This window comes from Hemicordylus capensis, chromosome 7, assembly GCF_027244095.1.
Source record: "Hemicordylus capensis ecotype Gifberg chromosome 7, rHemCap1.1.pri, whole genome shotgun sequence".
Lineage (NCBI taxonomy): Eukaryota > Metazoa > Chordata > Lepidosauria > Squamata > Cordylidae > Hemicordylus > Hemicordylus capensis.
The window spans coordinates 14216963-14242893 of NC_069663.1; the positions used below are offsets into that span (position 1 = coordinate 14216963).

Below are 25931 nucleotides of genomic sequence, written 5' to 3' on the forward strand. Positions count from 1 at the left end.
GCTAGTTGCGCTGCTTAAAAGGAGTCTAATGCACTATTGTTGAACAAGATCCAACTCCCTTATGACAAAGTGGCACTTTTGATCTTCCCAGTACTAGAACTGCCTCGCTTGGTATTAGGAAAAGTGAGACTCTCACCACCAATAAAATCCATACCTTCCACCAGAGACCCAAGTATCATCTTCTGAAACCCCTACCTGAGCAGAGGCACTTTTCAGAGTGGAAATTCTCTTTATATTTTGCAGGGCCAAAGCAACTGGCCTATTCCACTCCAGTTAATCTTTATTACGGTCAATGACCAGTAACCAAAAAGTTAAAACACATACAGAATAAAAATCTTCACATCATGATGCAAATAATAAATAGCATATATACATAAGAAAATAAGATATCCTTCAACATAGGTGACTGAAAGTGTCGATACGACTCAAGCCAAGATATTCTCAGCATACTCTTAGGCAGAGGTGTGCAAACTTGGCCATCCAGCTGCTGGTGGGGATGATGGGAGTTGTAGTTCAACAGCTGGGGGGTCCACAAGAGCAGAGGTGGGCAAAGTAAAAATGGATGTAGGTATGTTATTTAGTTAAATATGCCGCCATCTTTGATACCAGGTTACCTGGTATCTTGTCTATTGAAAGTTTTGTAATGTTGTAAGTCACCCGGAACAAAATTTGTTATGGGGTGGATAGCAAATAAAAGCTTTATTGTATATGGTCTGCTTCACAACCAATTTTAAAATATGGCTTTTCTTCTGCCAAGATGCTGGATAAAATCCAGATTTATTTTTTTAAAATCAGCTTTGCTTAGAAGAGGCAGCTGCCCAACCAGCAATTTCACAACTTCCCCCACTGGGTTCCACACACCACCCGCCACCCTTTTGCAGTCCTGCTGCTCCTTTCAAAGTCCACAACAGCACAGCAGCGTCATGCCCCTATTGTGTCAGGCGCCATCACTTAAGGGTTGCCGAGAGGAAAGTTTGATTGTCTGGCTACAAATTAGCTAGTTTAAAAACCAAACAATCCTTTAAACCTTTAAGCCACCAACTCAATGCCCAAAGCACCGAAATGGCAGTCATGCCGGGGAATCTTGAAACTTCTTTGTTCTTCTGTTTCTTCAGAGCTCTTGACAAGGAATCTTCCAAGACCTAAAAGGAATACTGAATACTTTGGAATTTATTTATTTTTTAAAGAGCTTGCTGTTATAGGTACCCCTAAAGAATGGAATACAGTATACAGCATGCAGATAAGGCAGTCTATAAAGGTTATGGAAATGAGCATATTCTCATTCTGCAATATTTACCGAAGTGAGAATCATTCAAATGTGAACGTTCCCAGGCCGCCATCTTACCCAACTTGTGTGTGGGTTGGCAGTGGTTACTCGATGCCCCACTGTTGTAGCACTTCGAGCAGGGGTAGGCAAACTTGGCCCTCCAGTTCTGTTGAACTCCAACTCCCACCATCCCCAGCCAAAACACACACAGGATTATGGGAGTTGTAGTTCAACAACAGCTGGAAAGCCAAGGTTGCCTACCCCTGGGCTACAGTGTTAGACTAGAACTTGGGACAGTAGGTTCCAATTCCCACTTAGCCATGAAACCACTGGGTGACTGCAGGCCACTCTCTCAAACTAGACTACCTTGCAGGATTGTTACAAGGATAAAATTGCATGGGGACATGTATGGCACCCTTAGCTTTTTGGAAGAAGGGTGGAACAAAAGTGTACTGTATTTACCCGAATAGAAGATGACTGAATTTAAGACGACCCCCTTAAAAATAGAAGTTAAATACAGCTTATACCTATTTATCCTAAAGGAACAGGACTCTGAATGTAAAATAATCCCCCAATTTCTAACATCAGAGGACTTGGGGGAAAGCCTAGCCTTGGATTCAGGTAAATACAGTAATATACAAAGACTATTCCTCCCATTTTACAGGCAATGCCTTAACTCAAGATTAAGTCTTAAAACACACAAGCCAATTGACAGATGACAATTTTTGTTGCCCTGCATTAAAAACCATCTGCGTGTGGAGGGCTGTATTTGGACATGCCACATGTACTGATTAGGAAGCAAGCTTCCCAAAAGGGACTTTGCTCTTTGGAAACACATTCCACCAATATTTGCCTAGTCTCAGCCCCATATCCACAGGATTCATCCAGCCGTCATTAGAAACATGAGAGTCATCACAGACCAGGCAGAGGCAGTGCTGTGCTCCAGTTGTGCAAGCAAGCGCCTGCTTTTTGGCATCAGCAAAGTAGTTACACAGCAGTCACTGGCTACTTTGCCTGACCTATCCAAAAAGCCATCTTATTTATTTATTTGTATCTCTCTAAACCACTTTGGGAACTTTTGTTGAGAGTATATAAATATCCATCATATTAATAAGACAGCAGACAAGACCCACCTCCAAAGTGTTTATTCCACTTAGGGAACCTTTTTCTTAGGAAGAGAAGCTCACTGCATCCTCACCACCTGTTAAGCAACTCCTACAAAAAAAAGAAAAGAAAAGAAAAGGGAACAGACCTTAAGATTGAGAAAGGTTTAAGTGAGGGCTGCAATGTTTAGTCAATCCAAGAGAGTAGAACTGGTCTTGTGGTAGCAAGCATGACTTGTCCTCTAAGCTATGGAGAAGCCACTGCCAGTCTGTGCAGACAATACTGAGCTAGATAGACCAATGGTCTGACTCAGTATATGGCAGCTTCCTATGTTCCATTGGTTAGATCAACCAACATTTTAAAGAAATAACCCTGATCTGTCAAGGCAGATTTTAATTTTTTTTTAAATACAAAAACTGCAGATAACAAATTGCATATTAGAAGAGGCATTATCTTCTAATGATGTGTGAGAGTAAGCACAGGGAATGTGTATGCTAAAGTTAGGCTTGTGAGATGCATCCATCCATTAGGAGGCCTTGTCTACACCTAATGGGTGAGCCACAGCCACTAGTGTCGCATTCCTCTGGCGGTGCCATGCAGTTCTGGGCCTCCAGACACAGCCAAAGTGTACTCATAGCTGGGCAAAGGCCATGAAAACATCAGAGGGAAATTCAAGTATCTTTGAAATTGCCCTTTTAAGCCAAAGAGGCATCACCCTGCAAGGCAGCCCTGGAAGGAGGCTTGGCTCTTTTGCAGGGCTGCAAAAAGCTCTGTTAGTGGCAACTACAGAGGACCAGTGCAGCAAGTGAACTGCAGTTTAGAAGTCTTGGATTACAGGGGCACCCCGTTACTCATGGATCCGGCACCCACGGTTTCACATATCCGTGGCTGGGTGATTGGCACCCAACCTCAGCATACAGAAGGGGGGGACAGGGGGGTGTTAATCCGCATACCTGCAGATTGGGGGTGGCCAGAAATGACCTCCGATGTTATTTCCAGGCCACCTACCATTTTGAGCACCAGAGCACTCACACCTGCAATTTCCCACTGAAAAAATGGAGACACTTGGGGGGGCACTGCTGGAGCATAGGAGACCCACCAAGCATGGTAGGCAACTTTCCCCCATTTCTAGGGCCATTTTCACTCCCTCAATTTCTGTGATCTTCGGGAACCTAGCCTCCCTTTCCCCATTGCCAAAGCCCACGGTTTCGTAATTCGCGCTAAAGCCAGGGAACCCCAACCAAGGATACTCTCCTCCATGGTGAGAGAATGAAAGGAACCCATCACCTACTCCATTTCTCATTTGGTGAGACCAAAGCCAAGAGACTGATTCAGCATGGTCCAAACTAACTGTCTGAAGCCAGCCTCATTCACTGCAGGACTGTCCCAGCAGAGAGGGCAAGACCAGCTTCCATTTTACTTTTCCTCCTTTTTGACCATGAGACCGGTATTCAGATCTGATGGGAAAGGGAAAGGGAGGTGACAGCAGCCACAGGTTCACTCAAATTCCATGCATCTTCATCTTTCAATGGTGCACAGGTGGATGGTGACATCTAAACAGTACCTTGTAGTCTTAACTGTTCTGAGTCTTATTTGCCTTAACAGGAGAGCAGCATCTGTTCCAGGCAAGGGATGATTCCAGAGAATACCTAAATTTGTTAAATAAAATGATCAAACAAGTAAAATAAATGTGGCTGTGTAGATCAAAGCCATTGAGGCTACTTAAGAATACTAAGCAAGTTATTAGAATACCTGCTTGCTACATTGAAATTGCAGACATTAAGACAGAAGTTTCAGAAGCTAAGTTTCAAGTCCTCCGGTTTCCAGAGATAAAAAGCACTTTGGACATCGAGGTGTACTGTACAGATAAAATTGTTCTAGGAGGCAGCTCTAACCCTGCTGCTCCCCTGAGATCACCCTCTACAGGAACAGACAGATAGGTAAAGAATTTAGGTCATCAAACACCTACAGCAGGTTCCCAACCAGGGTTCCTCCAGAAGTTGCTGAACTACAACTCCCAGCTACAATTTATTGTGGTTGGGGATGCTGGGAGTTGTAGTTCAGCAACATCTGGCGGAACCCTGGTTGGGAACCACCGATCTACAGACATGCCCATCCTCCCCAGAACGCTGCTGTGTCGGAGAGTCGAGTGACATCCACAGCTAACCAAGCCTGAGGAGTCAAAGTCCCTCCCTCTTGTTCTTGCATGTTGTTGGAGACCCTGTGGCTATTTGCCAAGCCATAGCTCTTGGTCAACATGCAGCCCCACTTGCCCAAAAGGAGTGAGAATTCAGTTCGGAAAAGATCACAAAACATCTTCAAGCTGCTTAGAGATGAGCTGGAAGAATTATCCATGGTGGATGGAGAAAAGTCTCTTACCTGAACTCTGAACAGGCCTCTGTGCAGAGGCAAACCACCTTTGACTCATGGACACCTCATCTTTTTGTTCCCTGGAAGAGGACTGGGGGAGAGAGATGGAAAGCATTGCTATTACATGACCGTAGTCTCCAGGTCTCTGTAAACCAGGCAGATTCAATTTTTGAATGGAGACTAGAGCAGGGCTGCTCAACCTCAGCCCTCCTGCAGAAGTTGGCCTACAACCCCCATCATCCCTGGCTCTTGGCCACTGTGGCGAAGGATCCTGGGAGCTGCAGTCCAAAAACAGCTGGGGGGAGGGGGGCAAAGTTGAGAAGGCCTGCTGTAAAGCCTCTGCCTCTTCTATTCCCCATCTATAGGGATGGGGTTGTAGCTCAGTGGCACAGGTTCTGCTTTGCATGCAGAATGTCCCAGGTTCAGTCCCTGCCAGCATCTTCAGGTAGGGCTGGCAGACTCCTGCCTGAAACCTTGGAGAAGCCGCTGCCAGTCAGTGTAGACAATCCTGAGCTAGATGGGCCAAAGGCCTGACTCTGCAGCAGGCAGCTTCCTATGCTCCATGCAGTCTTTTGGTCAAATCTCCCTTGTTCCCACTGCAACTAAGTCACTGCACATGAAATCATGGCATCATCTTCCCCACTTTCACTTTTCCTTCCTCCATTGTCTTTCTTGCCAGGGACTTCTCTTTTCACTCTTTGGAAAGCACCAGGCACCCAGATGGAGAGAACCGACAACTCTGTTCCAAAACTATTCCTGAGGATTTCGCCGCCACCCAATATCAAGCCAATAAGACCCATCTTTTTAGCCTGGCTTTTAACTACATATAGTTTTAATTGTAATCTTAATTGATTCCTGATTTTAACTGTTATGTATTTCTGGTTTTATTGTAAACCACCCTGGGCCACTTTTGGAAGAGCGGTACCGAAATCAAGCAGACCAATAAAACTGCCAGGATTGCTTTTAATATCCACCTGGAATTTGATGCCTATTTCTTGGAGGTCCTCTGGACCTCCAAGAAAGCTGGTCCTCAAGAGCTGGCAACCTTATCGATGGAGTAGTAATAACCATTCTTGTCCAAATGGATTCTGCTTTTCTCTGCCACATGAAAGCTTGAGGCTAAAACCTCAAGTTACGAAAAAGCAATCCCTCCACATTGTTTCATATGTGGAAATTAAGCTAGGGTTTGTACAACACAATATACCTCAAGAAAAACCATGTATTTTCCAAAAAATGTTGCTGGACAGTTACAAGGAGACAGACTGAACAGCGACCGTCAAGGAAAAAAAGTTACTTTTGGCACCTTTTTGACCACATCTGCCACAGGGGAGACAGATGCAGCTTCGATAGGGCCATGGGGCAGGAAAGATATCCAAAGCAAATATATGGCCTCAGGGAGTGGACAGCAGCTTCTGTAAATGGTTTTGTGAACTCATTTTGGTTAAAAGCAGTATGAAAATAAATAATAAATCTTTCTGCTCACTCAGGCTTTTTCAAATTGATTTTTAAAAAGTTCTAAGATGTTTTGTACTGCATTTTGCCTTTTCTAGTTTTTGTTGTAATTTGTTCTGCATTAGCAGAACAGATTACGTTTTTACTGTTGTGTTGTTGTGAGCTGCCAGAGAATAATTTGTTATGCAGTGGCTAGCAAAGTTTATTATTATTATTAAGAATAATATTTTAAAAATTAAAAAGTAATGAACAAGAGGGTTCAAAATGCTGCAAGTATGCCAAAGAGGCCACCCCATCACAAATGCCACCCCCAGGTACTTCTAAAAGATACACTCACCAGGAGAGAGGCAATGGCCCAGCAGGTCATCTTCTGTTTTCAAAGTCTTCCTCTAATCCAGAAGCTTCCAAAATAGCAAACTCAACCCCTTCCAGTCTGCCTACAGTAAGCTGGAGACTAAAGAAGAAGGCACAAGGAAAGAAATGGAGTTAAAAGGATTCCGTAGGGATGCTGAAGGGGCCACCATTTCCATGGTGGACACCTATAGATTACTCACTCACCTGGGGAGGATGGACAACTGCCCAAGCCTTCATCTAACTCGGGAACTTGGCTGCCAAGACACGGACAACTTGCTTGAGGTCTAGAGTCTGGGCCACTTCATGTTCTATGGATACGGTTGCCAAGCCTGGTAGCCGATCCCGGGCCACTTCAGAGTGCAGGTGTGCCTTTACGAGATGTAGTTTTGAGAAACTGCACTCTCCATCAGCAGCCATTACAGGGAGTGTTAGAAGTATGCGCAAGGCAACACACAGGTTTGGAAAGCTGGAAACCAGTTTGTTTGCACAGATGCACTTCAGGACATCCTTTGGAGCAGAGTCTGCAGATACACAACGGGACGCAGGCAGTAATCTCAGCTCCCCATACAAATCAGCGGCGTCGATGTCATGTGAGTCACCGTGCGACAATGCTTTCTCTAGTTCCACACAATGCTGGCACAGGACGTCAAGTGGGGTTTCCTCAAGTTTCGGAAGATTGTAGAGCACTCCAAATATCCGGTGGTGTTCTTTGAGCTGCTGAAGATGCTCTTCAACCAACTGGATTGTGCCGTCTAAAACTTGGTGGAAAAACTCAACTTTGAAATATTGTTCGGGGTCGGTGATGGGACCACCTTGTGCCTCATAGTCAAAATATCTCCTCCTGTGACGAGACCCAACTTCCCATACAGGTGGGAAAGCAGCATCGACATCAAGTTCCTCTGCCAACTCCCGGGCATTTTGCAAGACACTTTCAAAGCCTTCGTCTGACCGGTAACATTGGAGGAATGACTTTGTTTTCTCAAGCTGCTGTATTGTCATGGAAAGATGATGATCAACCCCTTGGAGACTCTTGCTTGCAACACTGATTTCAGACAGTATATCATGCCACACCACCAGACCACACAGGAACTGGAAGTTGCCCATTTTGCTGGCAATTCCCTTCCCTTCCGCCTTCGTTTTGCTATATGCCGCTCCCGTCAAAGCACCGTCCTCCATCACAGCAACAATGGCATCGTCCACTTCCCCAAGTTGGTTCCGGATGGCCTTGACCGCCTCCATGCAACTTTCCCATCGCTCCACACTCGGGGTCTTCATGGCAAGAGGGAAGGTTCCCAAGTGTTGCTCCAGAATCTGCCACCGACATGCGGATGCAGAGAAAAACACAAAGATGCTCTGAATTACATTAAAACATTCTGAAGCTTCAACGCAAGCAGAGGCAGCATCACTGACGACCAAGCTCAAGGAGTGGGAATGGCAAGGGAGGAAAAAAGCACGGGGGTTTAACTCCCGCAGCCGTGCCTGCACGCCACTGTTCTTCGCCTTCACGTTGGCTCCATGGTCATAGCCTTGCCCTCTCATTTCCACAAGGTCAATTCCCATTTCTTCCAGCTTCTGCAGAAGCACATTCGTCATCCCGGGCCCTGCCGTATCTATGTCAATGAACCCTAGGAAATGCTCCCTGACATCCACCGCGGCAGGCCCACTTACGCTAGATGCGGCTGAAGTAACAAAACGCACCATTAATGTCATCTGTTCAGCATGGCTGCCGTCCGGGGTACAGTCCAGAATGATGGAGTAATACTTTGCCGACTTCAGGAGTGCCAAAATCTTCTGCTTGATTTGTGTTGCCAGGAGCTGGACAATCTCATTTTGAATGGTTTTCCCCAGGAAAGGATTACGAACTTCTTGGGTGTGTATTCTTCTTAGGTGCGCCTCCAGTTCCGAATCAAACTCCCCTATCATTTCCACCAACTTAAGGAAGTGGCCATTGTTCGGTACGTACAGCTGCTCCGAAATCCCGTGCAGTGCTAGGTTCTGACCAGCAAGTACTTTGACAATGGCAACAAGTCTTTTCAAAGCATTTTGCCAGTGATGAATTTCCGAGGTAGACTTTGCTTGGTTATCATCGTCCGTGGCTGCTTTTAACCTTAGCTTCACCTCCAGATTCTTCCAGCTGCAGAACGCTTCACGGTGATAGGATGCTCGCTCATGGCTCGCCAAATTCCTCGCCAGGTTTTTCCAGTCCTTGGTCCCGCTAGCTAAGGTGGATGAAGTACTGTCAGGCTGGAAGAGTTTGCAGCAAAAACAGTACACAACGTTCTGGCTCTTGGAGTACATGAGCCACGATCGCTCCACTTTCTCCCCATTGGGTAATTCACGCCAATAATGCATGTGGTGGAAGCTTCTCCGGCTGACGGGGTCTTTGGGGAACTTGAACGCTTTCACTTGCTGTGGACCATGCAGGACGAGGTAGTCTCTCAGGTCGCTGCTCACCTCCGTCCACAGCCCTGGATCTTCTAGAAATGAAGGGCTGAACTCAGGGGCCATTGTGACCGGCTGCACAACTGCACTCACATCCGATCTGTTCACTTCTTCAGGAATACGCACAGCTGCATCCCTTGGAGATGCAGATGTGGAGGCAGCAGCTGCCTGTCCACCTGCAGTTGGACTGGCTGAAAGCACAGTGGCCTTCTCAAAGCCACAACTCGCAAGCTCACTGCACTCTGCCAGTGATGCCCCTGGAGCATCTCCGGACTCTATTTTCACACACCTCAGAATGGCTCCTTTCTGTCTGGACAGAGCAGCCTCCTTTTCATCCCGTTTCCGTTTGTGTGCTGTACCAAAAAGACGTTTCCTTCTGTCAGACATAGCTGCTGCGGACTAGGGCGGTGGAGTCGAGGGAGGGTGTGGCAGAAATGAGGTTGTGCCTGAAAAATAAGTACAGAACCAGACCTATGAAGACATCTTCACAGCATACTGACCACAGCACCTTCCCACTGCCACAAAAGAAAATTCAAGACGCAAAGGACTTTAGTAGATTACTATTAAATTTACTTTTTGCCTTTTAATGAAAAAGCACATTCTCCGGTAATGGAGGAGGATTAGTGAACGGGTTCTTCCTCCCACTTATACAAAAGACAGGGCCAGTCAGCTTTCATATAGAGGGAGTTCACCCATGTCATTCCCAGATGTTGACTCCCAGAATCTCCAGCAGCAATGGCCTTTGGCTCAGGATTCTGGGAGATGTTGTAGTCAACATCTGGAAATCCCTGTTACAGGGAACACTGCTTATAACTGAGCTTCTCTGGAGCTTTCCTTTCCCTTGTCTCAGACTCCCTCCACACCCTTCTGTAAAAGAGGGGAATATTCAGATAATGCAGCCCATTCCCAGTCTGAAATGTTGCAATCCAGAAAAAACTTTAGTGGTCTAACCAGTGTCCTAGATGTAGTTGACTACAGCTCCCAGAAGCCCCAGCTGCAATGGCAAGGCAGACTATAAACATCTTGCTTAAATCAGGCCAGGACGTTATTTGGATCTAAGTGCCTGCCCCCACAAATTTAGGGCCAGATGTACATGGTGCAGAGGGACAATAAACTGGTTGCCTTTATGTGTAGTGTTTTTACAACAGAAAGAAGGTAGCCTGGGACGATCATACATTTTATTAAATAACTACCTCTGAAAATCCCAGCCCAGGCACCAGAGTTACATTTCTAGGCACTGGGACTCCCTGGCGCCTGGGATTCGGCAAGTTCTGGCTTAAATGCGGAGACTGTTGAGGCTTCATAACATGGAAACAAACTATTTGCAAGGGTGCAAGCATGCTTTCATTTAGGGCCAGATAATGTAGACGCCGAGGCCCTAAGCTACATCAAGCTTAACAGGCCCAAAGCATTACAAATATATTTATATTTTAACGGAAGGACAACAAAAACAGAAACGAAACTTGGTTTTAACTTGGCAAAGACACAACGAAAAACAAACAACGACAATTATCTTGCAATAAGCCTATTTCCACTAGAAATCACTCTCAATAAAAATCCATGATGTTAAACTTGAAATTTAGTAAATTTTTGGTATTATTTTTCATTGAGACAGGAATAGCCCTCATAGGAATTTCCCATAGCTATCCACCACTCCGCTCATCCCCTAGTGCTGCGTATTTGTCATTTTTGTTCTATTCTGAACAATTAAAGACCTTAATTAGCCTCATAAGGTGAGGCTCTAAGCCAGGAGTTCCCAACCAGGGTTCCTCCAGATGCTGAACTACAATTCCCAGCATCTCCAGCCATAATATATTGTAGCTGGGGTGCTGGGAGTTGTAGTTCAGCAACATCTGGAGGAACCCTGGTTGGGAACCACTACTGGAGAGGAGAGCTGGCCTTGTAGTAGCAAGCATGACTTGTCCCCTTAGCTAAGCAGGGTCTGCCCTGGTTGCATATGAATGGGAGACTAGAAGTGTGAGCACTGTAAGATCTTCCCCTTGGGGGATGGAGCTGCTCTGGAAAGAACAGAAAGTTTCAAGTTCCCTCCCTGGCAGCATCTCCAAGATAGGGCTGAGAGAGATTCCTGCCTGCAACCTTGGAGAAGCTGCTGCCAGTCTATGAAGACAATACTGAGCTGGATAGACCAATGGTCTGACTCAGTATATGGCAGCTTCCTATGTTCCTGCTTTAATCTGTTCCTTAACTAGCTTGTGCCTAAATTCCAGCACTGATTTCATTGGCTTTTTCATGCTATTTAGCTTAAATTCAGAGGGATTCCTTGAAATTAGTTTTTGCTCACTTAAGACCCCTGCTAACTGAGCAAAGAGGCACCTTTCAAAGTGGTGATTCTCTTATATTCAACAGGGGGAGAACAGACCCTCTCCAACCCCAGCACAGCATCCCTCCAGTGGCTGTTGCTGGTGTCTATCTTATATTTCTTTTTAATATTGTGAGCCTTTTGGGACAGGGAATCATCATTGTATTTATTTTTCTATGCTTTGCAAACTTTTGTTGAGAAGCAGTATATAAATAGTAGCAGTAGTAGTTCCGCCCCCCCCCCGAACACCCACCCTTTTGAATATTACTTTGCTCAAATAGTCGCCATCCAAAAGAAGGCCTTTTGACAAGCCTCCTTCTCTGCAGTAGTCTATCACAGGGTTTCAGCTGGCAACTGCATTTCGAGGCTTCCCGAGGCCAGCTGAAAAAAAGCAGGAGACAGCCAGCTCCCCCTAACTTCTCTGATCTCACAGCTCTATGCTACAGATGCCTCTGTCTTCCTCCAAAGTTAAGGCTGCAATACCTGCTTCGTTCTCTGTGGCATAAGAAAAGGAAGTCCAGACGAATGCCCACGTCACCACTGCTCCAAGGCCCTGCATTAAATCCTAGAGAAGAAGTAGAAGGAGCACATGGTCAAGCATGAACAGTGCAAGAAAGAGTTGCAGTTAGCCAGCCTGGACCACAAATACTCGCGAAAGTATAGTGAAGAGCAGGGTGGATAAAAATCAGTTTTTTAAAATCAAAAAAATAATTAAGATACATTATAGTCCAAAAGTTATTCATCATGAAATAAGGATTAGTTTTTAATTATGTAGCATGAGGCTGTATCTTTACATTTTTGGGTAAATGAATCCCATTAATCCTTTCACAATGTCATGCTCTTCCAGAGGTTTCTGTAAGATTATTTTGGGCAATCTTTCTATCTAGAAGAGGACTAAAAATGAAACCTTCATCTGGTTGTAAATACTAAGATTATACCAACAAGAATGAGTCTTTATGTAAAAACCGACGATTTAAATCTAGTCTTACTGACTAGAGATTTAAATCGATTTTATTTAAATCAAATCCACTCTGCAGCCACCTAAATTCCTTTTCTACAGCGTGGATCAACAACAAGTATTAGACAAAGTGCAAGTTGAGAGAGCCAGAAAGTTCATTCATTTACTTGAGCAGTCACAAGCCCTTCTGCATGCAACCCATGTGCTCTGCCCCACAGCTACTGTTTGTCCCCATTTAAACACTGATTGTCCCATAAAGAGCAGAAATGCCCCTCCCAGGCCTGTAGCCACGTGGGGCAGGGGGAGGTTTGTGGGGTCAACTTGTCTGCCCCCCACATCAGTCCCCATGTGCAAGCAACAGCCCGTTATTTCAAAGTATATTAGAATTATTTGCTCCAAGTTAAAGGGGGACCAGTTCCACCCTAGTACACATACCTTTCCCCCACCCCATGTCTTGGTCCGCCCCTCTCCAAGTTCTTCTGAATGCAAGATTGTGTCCGCCTTAACGCGGCCCCCATCTGCAAGGCGTGGACGACATGCAGGACCTTTGGAACCCTCAGTCCAGGGGTGGGCAAGCTTGGCCCCGTCCATTTGTTGCTGAACTACACCTCCTGTCTCCTCCAGCCACAATGAATTATAGCTGAGGGTGATGGGAGTTGTAGTCCAACAACAGCTAAAGGGTCAAGTATGCCCACACTCAGGATGCAGCTCGGGCCCTGCGCCTTTTAAGGCCTGCTTGCCTGCTGCAAGACCCCGCACAAAGCCAGGCCGGCCCGAGCCTCCCGGCGCCTGTTCTATCCGATCTAGACGCAGCCACCCAAACTGGGCATTTATCTGCAGAGCCGCTCGCTGCTGCTGCTGCAATGGTCTCGCCCAAAGGGGGCTGAGAGAATCCTCCCACTCAGGCTTGCACCCCGGACTGATCCAACCCGCTCCCCGTATGGGCGTAATTCATCCCTCGGTGGAAAATAGGGCACCTCCAATTACTGTATCAACAGCCAACATATTCAGCGACCTAAAAACGAAAGAGGATGGCGACGGATTGCAAAGGAGCCCGCCACGCATTAAGCGACTCACCTCTTTTCGCGGAGCCCCACATCGGCAAAAAGCAAAAAATAGAAAGGAAGGCTACGCCTCCGCCTTGGCCTTTTATAGCATCTGCCACCAACAGCTTATTCCGATTGGCTCATTTGAAAAAAGCACTGAAAAGGCTCCTGGGAAGTGTAGTTTCATTGCGTCGCCTCTGCCCACTTTTCCTTAGGAAGCTTGTCTTTGTGTCGCTTATTAGGGAAGGGGCGGGGGAACATTTACCGCGAGGAGAGGAGCATCAACACACTGAATGAAAAGTCCTCCTTGGCTCATTTCGGTTTCTCACTTTTCTTGTGTGCAGATGTCTCAGTCTCTTCTTTTACCACATCTTTGCTTGAATGCACGCTCACTTGCAACTTAAGCCCCACTGAACATAATGGGATTTACTTCTGCGTAAAGAAGCATTGCCTTGCGGGGCACTGAGATTTAAGAGGTGAATTATATCCTTGTGCATATGAACAAGAGAATAACATTAATAAGACTTATACCTGTGCATCCGAATAAGACATGAATTGTGACGGAAAAGGTGGTCTTCTTTGTTTTTAGATGCATATGTCTGTACTGCTACAACATTTTTTTTGGATTTGAAAGTTCTTGCCTTAAACTTTTTTAAATCTGCTGCCTGACTAGGGAGCTTTTTAATCAATCAAAAGATGTTTGATGGGGCAGGGGGTTGGTGCAACCATCTGTTCAGCCTATCCAGCATACTATTCAAATATAGAATACAAATACTTATATATCACTTTTCAACAAAAGCCCCCAAAGCGGTTTACATAGATATAAATAAATAAATAAAATGCCTCCCTGTCCCCAAAAGGCTCACAATCTAAAATAATAATAATAATAAAAAGATCAACACCAGCAACAGCCACTGAAAGGATGCTGTGCTGGGGATGGATAGGGCCAGTTGCTTGCCCCCTGTTGTGGGCCACCTCCAGCCTCAAAGGCAGGTTGCCTCTGAGCACCAGTTGCAGGGGAGTAACAGCAGGAGAGAGGGCATGCCCTCAACTCCTGCCTGTGGCTTCCAGCGGCATCTGGTGGGCCACTGTGCGAAACAGGATGCTGGACTAGATGGGCCTTGGGCCTGATCCAGCAGGGCTGTTCTTATGAGCCATATTTGGAAGGGTGGTATATTAAATAAATAAATAAATAAAAAATATTGTATTGTTGCCATATTGATACAGCAACATTTTATGTTTGAACCGCATGCTGGAAGTGTGGGCTTATAGGCTGAAAAGATGGTTGCACCATTTTCCTTCAGTTCAATATTTTTTTATCAATTAAAGTTTCCTGATTAGTCAGTCAGAAGATTAAAAGAAGTTTAATTGTTTTTAAAGGCAAGTCCTTTCAAATCCAAAGAACATAGGTATGCATCTAAAAATGAAAAGGGCCGCTGTTTCCTTCAAAATTATTGTCTTATTAATATGCACAAGTATATGGCTTTGAGGATTAATCAATGCATCAGTACATCTCAGAGCATTGCAAGACAATGAATGCATCTTTATGCAGAAGTAAATCCCATTAAGTCTGGGGCAGGTGAGTGTGCATTCATGCGAAGATGTGGCATAAGAGATCCTTCAGGCACACCTGTTTTCTCCAGCTTTTAATGAAAACTAATTTTAAACAACTTAATCGTTTTACTCGGTGAAATTATTTTAATGGCTTTATTTTATAGTGTAAATTGGATTATCTATCGATCGGGGGTATATAAATATGATAAATAAAATAAGAGAGTAGCACGCCTGCTGCGCAAGGAAAGTAAGGGAGCGAAAAGAGCAAGGCAGGGCTTTTCTTTGGGCTGATATACCCCTCTTCTCCCCGGCGGCAAAATCCTACACCACCCCCGGCCGCACCAAAGAGCAACAAAAGCACGCTTCCTAATGGCAAAGCTAGAAGAGGCTACTCTACAAGACTACATTTCCCAAGAAGCTTTCAAAGCTTCTCTCCCCCGCAATGAGTTTTCAAAAGCTGGCCAGGCTGGGGCTGCTGGCTGAAGGGGCTATAAAAAGCCAGAAGCGCAGGAGCAGGAGTAGGCGTGTCTGGTTTTCTCCCCGTCTTTGCTTTGAGGCCCCGCGGAAAAGAGGTGAGTGTCGCTAGATGGGTCGGGGCTCTGTGCAATCCGTCGCCTTTCTCTTTTGTCTCTAAGACTCTGAACAAATCGGCTCTTGAGATCCGAATTGGTGGATGCCCGAGACTTTGCACCGACGACGGATGAATTATTTTACCCAAGTGGAGAGAGGGCTGGATGAGTCGGTGGAGCGGCGGTGGCGATTCTCTCCAGGCTAGTCTCTTTGGACGCGCAGCGAGAACTTGGCAACCGCAGCGAGCGGATCTGCAGAGAGAAAGGCCCGGTGTGTGTGGCTGCTGGGTCGAGATGGGAGGATCGACCAGGCCAGGCGCCGGAGACTCGGCCGGCCGGCTTTGTTTTGCGCCTTGGGAAGCGGGCATCGAAAGACGCAGCGGCCGCGCCCTTTGCAGAGCAGGAGAGGGCCAGGCAGCCCAAAGACTGAGGGGTCCAAACCTAAGGTGTGCTGCAACACAGGAACTAGGAAGCTGCCATATGCAGAGTCAGACCCTTGGTCCCTCTAGCTCAGTATTGTCTACACAGACTGGCAGCAGCTTCTGACAGGTTGCAGACAGGAGGCTCTGCCAGGGAGGGAACTTGGAACCTTCTGCATGCAGGTGCTCTTCCCAGAGTGGTCCCATCCCTTAAGGCAGGGTTTCTCAACGTGTGGGTTCCCAGATGTTATTGGACTTCAACTCCCATAATCCCCAGCCCCAGTGGCCTTTGGTTGGGAATTATGGGAGTTGAAGTCCAATTACATCTGGGGACCCACACGTTGAGAATCCCTGCCTTAAGGGGAATATCTTGTAGTGCTTACATGTAGTCTCCCATTCAAATGCAAACCAGGGTGTATTCTGCTTAGCAAAGGGGACAATCCATGCTTGCTACCACAAGACCAGCTGTTCTCCCTGCCCCTGTGGATGGGAGCCCAAGTTAAGGCTGACAAAAGCTTGCCTTCAAAACTTGGGGTGGGGGGTGAACGTTCCTGTCATTAATGGGACAGTTAGTGTGGAGTGGGGGGTGGGGGTGGATGAGGTAGCATGTATGGCAAGGACAGGCAACTACCACTCTGCCATAATAAATTGGGATGATGGGAATTGTAGTTCAACAACAGCCGGAGGACCAAGTTTGCCCACCCCTGATATATGGATCACATGTTCACTCCTGCCCTGCCCTTTTACACTCAGACAGGGGCTGTGGATCCCCTAAGGGTAAGCCCGTGAGGAGTTCCATTTTACTAAACTCTCCACCCCTGCCACCAGACAGAACAATGCATATCTTCTCTTCCCAGCCAAGAATAAAAATCAAGTGAGGAGTTGCTCCTTGAGCTTTCCTTCTGCATCCTTGCATCCCAAGAAGTAGCCCAGGCAAAACTCCCCCCACCCCACCAACACAATGGCTATTGCTAGCGTTGGGCTTGATGAATGGAGTGGCTGATTCTCCAGGATTGGCCCAGGATCTTCAGAAATTGGTGTCAACCTTCTGAATGCTCTTGAAAGCCATCCTGAAGGTGGTGTTGGCTATTCTGTGAAAATTTGGGGCGGGGGGCGGGTAGGGCAAAACTGGCATTTTGGCAATCCTGGTGGATGAAGCAGAGGGACATAGGAGCCTTACACTGAGTTGGGCTCTCTAGCTCATAGTAGAAGGCCAACATGCTGGTCTTTTCCAGTTGCAGGGGAGTAACAGCAGGAGAGAGGGCACGCTCTCAACTCCTGCCTGTGGCTTCCAGCAGCATCTGGTAGGCCACTGTGTGAAACAGGATGCTGGACTAGATGGGCCTTGGGCCTGATCCAGCAGGGCTGTTCTTATCCAGCCATTTTTAAATCTAGAATGGCTGGGGATGATGGGAGTCCAATATCTGCTAGAGAGCCCAGGTTTACCACCAGTGTTCCCTCTAACAGGGGTTCCCAGATGTTGCTGACTACAACTCCCAGGATCCCCAGCTGCAATGACTCTTGCTTGGGGATCATGGGAGTTGTAGTCAACAACATCTGGGAACCCCTGTTAGAGGAAACACTGTTTACCACCCTAGTACATGAGCCCACTGAGGAGGTCAGTACCATCGGTGGAGGTGGGGAGGGGACAAATGCTCATTGTGACTTTTGACAAGGTCTCCACCTCTAGAAATGGGTGATGGCATTACAGTGCTTTTGGTGCTTTTATTGTCCTGACCATCAAGCCTTCAGCGGTCAATTTCACAGTGTTGTTTTAAAAGCCTTAAAGCACAAAAGCAGCTATGAAATGTGATTGATGATCCATTCTATTCAGAGGAATGGAAATGAAAACTGGCAGGGATGCCCTTCAAAGATTACTCTGTGGAAAGAGTAGAACCTTTTCCTCTGGTTCAAAGTGACTGCAATTTTACATTAATGGTTTGCGAGTAGGGATGATAACACATAGAAAGACATAAGCGCAAGAATGCTACCGCCTATTTTCCATCCCTGGGGGTAGATGTTGCCAAAAATCACTATGAGCATTTATCTCATAGAGAGCTGGTCTTGTGTTAGCAAGCATGAGTTGTCCCCTTAGCTAAGCAGGGTCTGCCCTGGCTGCATATGATTGGGAGACTTGATGTGTGAGCACTGTAAGATATTCCTCTCAGGGGATGGAGCCCCTCTGGGAAGAGCAGAAGGCTCCAGGGCCAGACTGGGGGCACTGAGAGGGCGGTGGAAAGTATGTGGGGAGAGTGCGGGTTTTGAGCAGAATAGGTACTTAAGGATGGGAGTATTCACTGCTGCCAAGTATGGCGGGGCGCAGGGGTGCCCTGCAGGTGGGATGCACCGAGAATATGCCGTTGCCCTGTGGGCCAGTCCGAGCCTGGAAGGCTTCAAGATAGGACTGAGAGAGACTCCTGCCTGCCTTCGACCTTGGAGAAGCCGCTGCAGTCTGTGTACTGAACTGAACTAGATGGACTGAAGGTCTGACTCGGTATATGGCTGCTTCCTATGTTCCTATGGCTCCTGAGATGGTATCTATGGCCGAGAATTGTGAGCCTGGCTCATGGACCAAGGCTAAATAAACCATCGAACAGTGGACAAGTGGTTGTCCTCTCCCCATTGAGTAATCTTTGGAGAACATCCCTGCCAGTTTTCATTTCATTCCTCTAACACAGGCCTGCCCTCCTGCAGATGTTGGCCTACAACTCCCACAATCCCTGGCTATTGGCCACTGTGGCTGGGGATTATGGGAGCTGTAGTCCAAAAACAACTGGGGGGGGAGTTGAGCAGGTCTGCTGTAACAAGATTGGTGCACATTTTATTGTAGTTTGTGGAGCTACTCCTTTATAAACACCATTGCAAATGTGGCTGCTGTTGGCCTGATGGTCAAGACAATCACAGCACGATAATACACTGAAAGCTGAACGTACTGCAATGTTGTTGCCTGTTTTCCATTTCTAGTGGTGTAGACCTTGTCAAAAATCATGAGCATTGGTCCCCCCGCCATGGTACCACCCACCCCAGCTGACTCCTGTACTACCTTGATGATTCATATTTGAAGATGACAAAAATTTCAAATACAGGTGGCCCTTGTTATTTGAAAGGCTTCCGTTCTCGCCTACCATCGTGAATGTAGAAATTGCGAATAACAAAACCTTAAATCTATGTGAATCCAGGGGTTAGGTTCCTGCACAAATATTTTGGCCAAAATCACCAAAAATGTGGGAGGGAAGCAGAAATAAAAGGAGTACAGCATAGTACCTTACTTTCTAGCTCTGCAGATCGCCAGCAATGCTCCCCCAGCGCCGCAAAAAAAACCACCCACCAGTCAATTTTTTGCAGGTGTTTTTTTGGTAAACATGAGCCACAAAATGGCTTTGCACTGCCTCCGGACTGGAAATACCACTGGAAGTGACACTGGAAGTCACTTCCAGTGGCCAGGAAAGGCAAAAATCACCTATTTTTAGTACAGTGGATATGAAACTGGGTCTCTAAGATCCACCCGTGGATACATGTAACTGTGGTTGCTGAAACCGTAGATAACGAAGGCCAGCTGTACTTGTTCTCTTTATTGTAGCACTGAATCTTAAATCTATGCCAACAAATTTAAATGTTCTCATACTATTCCAAAATATTGAGCGGATTTCATAGACTTTGTTTTATATATAGCATGTATTCCTTGTAACATTGTCTATTATTGTCTGTCTCAGGTACAGTGGCGGTGGTACTGAAACCATGATACCCTAGACAAGTCCATTAGATTGAGCAACTGCTTCACAATGGACCGCTTCATGAAAAAGAAGTTTCCACAGGGAGAGTGCATTATTCACCATGCAACAACTGATGATACAAAAGGCCATTTAGTCAAGCTCCAAAGCTATGAATCCTGGATTACTTTACTAGAAGCTGCCAAAGTCAGGAATCATGCTCCAGTTCTGGATGTTGCCAAGCAACTCACAGAAATGGAAATTCCAGGAGTTCGTTATCACAGAAAATGCAGAATCCGATTCACCCTGAAAAGGGAACTGGAAACCCTGAAGCGGAAAGCAGATACAATCGTTGGTAACGAAGCCGGGAGTAGTGGCTGTAACACAAAGAGTCCACCAAGACAGTTATTGTCCGATTCACGAGTATCTGATCCTGCCTGTATTTTCTGTGGAAAAACAAAGTACCTGAAGAGGACATCCACCCGTGAAAAGCTCGTCAAGGCAACACATCTCCGAACAGACCAACGGCTGCGAGAGTGTGCTGTTAAAAAAGGAGATGAAAAGATGCTCGTGGTAACCAGTGGAGATCTAGTAGCTTCAGGGACCCATTATCATGCTTCATGTTATAAGGGTTACACACGTGAAAAGACAAAGAACCAAGACAACATTGATGAGGACGGTCAAGAAGATGAAAACGATGTTGAGGAACTGTACAGAAAAGCTGAGAGAGAGGCATTTTTAGAGCTCTTCCAGTATATCAGAACGGTGATAATCCCCAACAAAGACGTTGTCGTGATGACAACATTGACATCAAAGCTGGAAACCTTTCTGCAGTCAAGAGGAGTCCCTGCCCTAAAGGATTCTACAAAAAAACACATGCGTAGGAAACTGGAATCCGAACTAAAGGATTCCATTCACATCTTCACGGATGACAAGGGGAAATTGCTGGTGGTTCCTGACAGTGTTTCCCTGAAGGACCTTGCCGTCGAAAATCACTGTTTGCAAAGAGAACTAAATGTCTGGAAAGCAAAGTCTAATCAGTGATCCCGTTGATGTTGTTAAATGTCATTATGCAATTCGTCACCCATATGTCAAGAACAGGGCTAAGCAGGGGAGGAGATTAGAGCCATGGAAAAGATGAAGAGGGCAACCAAGATGATCAGGATCCTAGAGCACCTTCCTTATGAGGCAAGGCTACAACACCTGGGGTTATTTAGTTTAGAAAAAATATGACTGCGGGGAGACATGATAGAGGTCTATAAGATCATGCATGGTGTGGAGAAAGTGGTAGAGATAAATTCTTCTCCCTCTCACATGACACTAGAACCAGGGGTCATCCCATGAAATTGATTGCCACATAACACATGTGGCAGTCTTGGTGTCTGAATGCCAGCAGGGACAGTCTGATTGACACTCCCAAGGTACTGTTCAGCCTGGGAATTCTACAGCCAAGGAAGGTTCTGCCATGGCCCCTGAGTCTGACCCCTCACTCTCTGGGACAGAGTCAGATGAGGAACAGAGTTCAGCACACCCTCCCACTCAGTAGCCCCAGAACCCCCACCTTGGGGCAATTTCAAGGATAACAGAATCTGACATGTTATGCTTTTCCAATGGCTATAACCACAATAAAATGCATGTCTGTCTGTCTGTAGGATGGATGGATGGATGGATGGATGGATGGATGGAGTGCCGTCAAGTCGGTGCCAACTCTTAGCGACCACATAGATAGATTATCTCCAGGATGATCTGTCTTCAACTTGGCCTTTAAGGTCTCTCAGTGGTACATTCATTGCTGTCATTATCGAGTCCATCCACCTTGCTGTTGGTCGTCCTCTTCTTTCCTTTCCTTCAACCTTTCCCAGCATTATGGACTTCTCAAGGGAGCTGGGTTTTTGCATAATGTGTCCAAAGTATGGCAGTTTGGTCCTGGTCATTTGTGCCTCTAGTGAAAATTCTGGATTGACAGCTCAGGGACATTACTGCCTCTCATGATCAACATCATTATCTCTCTCCACTAAATTGTATCTAAGAAACTTGGTTCTCACAAGGTTCTCACTGTTCTTTGCTGACAGTTAAGAAAACAGGATTTAATCAAATAAGGAGTAATCACTAGAAAGATGAACAATGAATCATTCGCATGCATACTAGATACTTAGTCCACCATTTTATTGCCACGTATACTATGTCTAGGGTGTCAGCATCATTCAGATTGTTTGTATAAATGTAAGATGCACCTGTAACCAAACTGTAATCAGTTTGAGAGCATAAGGCTACTGATTACCTATTGCTAAAACTGCAGTAGCAATAAACGCCTCTAAATTATTCCCACAGAGTCTGTTTGATTGGCTAAAAGTTCACATCAAAAGCATACAGTACGTTACCAAAGCACAATTATATACAAAGATAACTCTCCAAGATAGGACTGAGAGAGATTCCTGCCTGCAACCTTGGAGAAGCCACTGCCAGCCTGTGTAGACAATACTGAGCTAGATGGACCAAGGGTCTGACTCAGTATATGGCAGCGTCCTATGTTCCTACGTAAGGCCTTCCACCTGCAGCCTGAACTGGTACATTCCACTTGAGCACTGCAGGATTCTAATTCCTGTATTCTCCCACCTGTGGTGACCAGACCACACTAGGGACAGAATGGTGGGCTGTAGAGAGCCCTGGCAGAGTGCAGGGGCAGGGGTAAATCAGCCAGTGCAGAAGCCCCTTCAAGTTAATTTTGATGGGGGTTCAAAGGGCGGGGTGGTCACCCAGCTTGCCCTGCCCTAAGAACTGCCCTGGCCGTAGGAGTCCCATTGCATTCTTTTGTCTTTTAACTTGTACAGCACAGAACACAATATTAGCTGCCTCATATTGTATTTACCCAAATCTAAGGTGAGGTGCTTTCCCCAGTTCTTTCCTGTTGTGTGTGTGTGAGAGGGTGGGGGGGAGAGAGAGAGAGATCTTCGATTCAGATTTCTCCTGCTTTTGGGTAAATACAGATATAATATCCATAATCCTGTATATTTATTACAGTTGTATTTAGCCTCTATTTGTATTTAGCCTCTATCTTTTAAGGCATCCTCTTGCATTCAGAGTCTCCTTCTATTCAGGTAAACGCAGTAAATCGCCATGGTCATCTGATGCCTCAGGCCAGCTCCGCGATGAAGAAGAAAGACAAAGATGGGCATTCTTGAACCCAAAGGTGTCCTTCCTCTGGCTTTCTCTCCCGCCCCCCATAAAATGCAGCCACAATCCACCTGAACAGTGGCTGCAAAATGCACACACACTTTCCCTGCTTCTTTCCTTCTTTTCACTGCAGAGCAAAGTTCATAAACACAGGCCTCGCTGAGTGCCAGTGATGGTCCTGAGGGATGCACAGGGCACATCCCTGCAATTTTGTGAAATATAGAGCAACATATCCTGGGGCAGCCAAAGGCATTTTTGCAGTCAGAAGGTGTTCTTCTTCCTTGATTTCCAGTTTTGGATTTCTTTGGCATTATTCTTCTGGGCATTCTTCCTTCCTTCAATATAAAATATATCCATATAGCTTCTATTTCGTTCTGGGCTTGAGAGGTGCCTGGCAAAAACCTGACTTTTCTCGTTCTTACCCGCCACTTCTTTATGCCATCTAACATAATATAAATGTTCTTTTAGAACTACTCCATTTGCTTGTTTTAAACTGCATATGTTGTGTCTGGTTACATCTTTTGAAAAGCCCAGAGAGCAAAAGGGGAACTGTTCTGCCTACAAACCAGGCAAAGGGGCATGTTTTAAAAGTTGTGGTGCTCTAGTCTGATATTAAGCAGGGGGAAGTGTTTGTCCCTTTTCAGCCCAGTATAGCATGTCTTCAGTGGCTATTGCTGCTGTCTCCATCTCCCCGCCACCCCAAGCCCCACTGTAAGCTCTTTTGGGGCAAGGAACAATTTTCTCATACTTTTCGTACATTGCTGTGAGAGCATTCTTGTGTGTAGAAAACTGGGATATAAACACATTTTTATTATAAACCGATAACTTCCAGAAGTTCTTAGCAGTGGAAACGGCAGCTCAAGCATCTCTTCGTGACAGATATGCGGGGAGGTTGTGGCAACCCATGATGATGCTCGGATGCCATCCTCTTCTGAGGGAGAATGGAGGATCAATATCAGCTGAGATGGCCTCAAAAACAGTACAAGAGCTGTTGCTGAAGCAATATTTATTCCAATTTCGAGGACACATCTTTTTCAAGGAATCTCTTCACTTGACTGCCTGAGATAAATGTGTCAAGAACACATCTCTCTCAGACAGTCGAGTGAAAACAACCCTTGGAAAATATATACTATCGAAACATCAAAATAAATGTCTTCAGATGCAGGGGTCCCCCTGTTCCCTTGTGGAGTGGGTAGATTGGGCAAAAGAGCCCACCAGTATCTGTGGGAGCTCTTTTTCTCCTCAGCTGCCCCCAAATCCTTCCAGTCAGGCTGCTGTAGGGTTGCCCACTCCAAACTGGGGTCTCTAGGAATTGGTACTGTGGAGAAATATTGGAGAAAATAATATCTCCAGGAACGATTCCTTGTGAGAAAGAGTGGCTAACTCTGGCGTGTGCCTTGTAGGCAGGGGAGCTTAGAGAGAAATGAATGGATACTGTGGAGAAATATTGGAGGAAATAGGCACCCTGAGCAGTATTGCACTGTAGCCGCGGGGTATAAATATTTCAAATAATAATAATAAAAGAATAACAACATCTCCAGGAACGATTCCTGTCAGAAAGAGTTGCTAACTCTGGTGTGTGCTTCCTAACTAGGGAGCTTGGAGATTTGAATGGATATTTTTGAGAAATATTGGCGGAAATAACATCTCCAGTAATGATTAATGTCAGAAAGAGTGGCTAAATCTGGTGTGTGCCTTGTAGGTAGGGGGCTTGGAGAGAAATGAATGGATACTGTGGAGAAATATTGGAGGAAATGACATCTCCAGGATCAATTCTTGTCATAAAGAATTGGCAACTCTGGTGTCTGTTTCCTAACTAGGGAGCTTGGAGATCTGAATGGACATTGTGGAGAAATATTGGAGGGAGCATAATCCCCAGGATCAGTTTCTGTCAGAATGGGCAGAAGCCTGGTGCTCCTCCTAGCTAGGGAACGAGGCACCCTAGTTTCCTTTCTATGGGGCATCAAGTCCTGGAGTCGCTTTTTGTCTCAGGCGGGCCAGTCATGGCCTGAGAATTGCAGTTTGAAAGAGGGGGAACTTGGTTCAGTTTGTGTCGGGGCGGGAAAGGCGGGAAAGGCCATTAGGGTCGGGCATTCCCCTCCCCCCACCCATTTTCCCTCAGCAGCCCTCTTTTTTCTTTGACGGCTCTGTCAAGTCTCCGCGCGCAAACTTTGGTCGCGGTCGTTGATTGGCTGGATGCTGGTTACGCCACTCCGGGACTAGACAGCACGAGCCTGTTTGCTCGCCGTTGATTGGCTCCGCCCAGGCAACTGGACAATTTCTGCTTGTCTCCTCGCATTTTGAATTTAGGCGCCTGAAGGGGAGGGAGGGTCGGGGGAGAGGGCCTCAGCGTCGCCTCAGGGCGCGAGCAGGGACGCCGCCAGGGGCGGAAAGCCAAGGCGGGGCACCAGCTCAAGGCTCCTGCGTTGCAATGTATTGTGCCTCACCAGACTCAGTGGCTTGTTTTCTTGTTCTCACTCTCGTTTCAGGCTCGCGAAGCAGCCCTGAGAGAACGAGCAAGGAGCCCCACGAGAGTCGCGCATGCTGGAAGGGGGATGGTTGTGAGGATCTCTAGAGCTCCCCACACAGCTCTGAGAGGCGACTTCCCCTGGGAAATAGGGGCTGCCTCAAAAGAGCACCTTGGTGCTTCAGTGGCAACGTGGTAGCCTGTAAATGTACCCCCAACCCCGTGAGGAGGCTCCTTTGTCTGGACGGTGGTGGCTCCCTAAAAGAGCCTTTACATCTTGAATAGCAATTCTGTGGCTGGCCTTGGGTGTTTCCAGGGTTTTATTATGGATGGCTTTCCACTCCCATTATCTCTATATGCTGCTTGGAATATTGTTTAAATACAAACTTATAATATTTGTAAAAAGTAAAATTAAAATAGGCTTTAAATAGGATAAAATCAAATAAGCAGAGAATAAAATCTTGAATAGGATAAAATCTAAAAAACAGTGAGCTAGTGCAGTATAATAAAGGGAATATAGGTCATTAATATAACAGGGAAAGTTAACAGAAAAGTGTGAAGCATTCTAAAAGCAGGTTAGGTATTTTAGAACAACTAGTGTATTAAAATAATATTCAAAGTAGCATATGGAAATAATGAAAAAGCATATCCACAATAAAAGCCTGAAACCCCAGAAAGTATAGGGACTGCTTTGAGGAATAAATCCTAAAATGGCTTGGCTGTAG

At 46.1% G+C, this 25931-nt stretch overlaps 2 protein-coding genes and 3 non-coding genes across 12 annotated transcripts; 1 reads left to right on the plus strand and 4 right to left on the minus strand.

Annotated features, from left to right (window-relative positions):
• Positions 1–262: 262 nt before the first annotated feature.
• LOC128332481 (zinc finger MYM-type protein 1-like) lies at positions 263–24850 on the minus strand. 6 transcript variants are annotated; one of them, XM_053266788.1, is made up of 9 exons: positions 13345–15455; positions 11793–11874; positions 9279–9435; positions 6752–9024; positions 6531–6647; positions 4751–4832; positions 3936–4020; positions 2401–2482; positions 263–1142 (listed from the first exon to the last, which is right to left on the minus strand). In XM_053266788.1, exon 4 carries the CDS (start codon positions 8897–8899, stop codon positions 6785–6787), a length of 2115 nt encoding a protein of 704 aa, XP_053122763.1. In that variant the 5' UTR covers positions 8900–9024; positions 9279–9435; positions 11793–11874; positions 13345–15455; the 3' UTR covers positions 263–1142; positions 2401–2482; positions 3936–4020; positions 4751–4832; positions 6531–6647; positions 6752–6784. The 6 variants fall into 6 exon arrangements, 5 of the variants coding, with proteins under 5 accessions (XP_053122763.1, XP_053122762.1, XP_053122760.1 ...); XR_008310667.1 differs by lacking the exon at positions 6752–9024; XM_053266787.1 differs by lacking the exon at positions 13345–15455 and adding an exon at positions 23497–24850 and having other exon boundaries at positions 6752–9435.
• On the minus strand, positions 3720–3853 carry LOC128333428 (small nucleolar RNA SNORA61). The gene has a single exon (XR_008310943.1). It is a non-coding gene; the product is annotated as a small nucleolar RNA SNORA61 (small nucleolar RNA).
• On the minus strand, positions 4504–4634 carry LOC128333427 (small nucleolar RNA SNORA44). Its single transcript, XR_008310942.1, has one exon. It is a non-coding gene; the product is annotated as a small nucleolar RNA SNORA44 (small nucleolar RNA).
• LOC128333426 (small nucleolar RNA SNORA16B/SNORA16A family) lies at positions 5957–6099 on the minus strand. Its single transcript, XR_008310941.1, has one exon. It is a non-coding gene; the product is annotated as a small nucleolar RNA SNORA16B/SNORA16A family (small nucleolar RNA).
• LOC128332482 (uncharacterized) lies at positions 15301–21889 on the plus strand. 3 transcript variants are annotated; one of them, XM_053266789.1, is made up of 2 exons: positions 15301–15439; positions 19569–21889. In XM_053266789.1, the coding sequence occupies exon 2, from the start codon at positions 19638–19640 to the stop codon at positions 20607–20609; it is 972 nt and encodes a 323-aa protein (XP_053122764.1). In that variant the 5' UTR covers positions 15301–15439; positions 19569–19637; the 3' UTR covers positions 20610–21889. The 3 variants fall into 3 exon arrangements, with proteins under 3 accessions (XP_053122764.1, XP_053122766.1, XP_053122765.1); XM_053266791.1 differs by lacking the exon at positions 15301–15439 and adding an exon at positions 15475–15882; XM_053266790.1 differs by lacking the exon at positions 15301–15439 and adding an exon at positions 15475–15707.
• Positions 24851–25931: the final 1081 nt, after the last annotated feature.

Excerpts from the sequence above, each read along its gene's own strand:
- LOC128332481 (XM_053266787.1), bottom strand. The coding sequence starts at position 9,376 with ATGTCTGACAGAAGGAAACGTCTTTTTGGTACAGCACACAAACGGAAA.
- LOC128332482 (XM_053266789.1), top strand. The coding sequence starts at position 19,638 with ATGGACCGCTTCATGAAAAAGAAGTTTCCACAGGGAGAGTGCATTATT.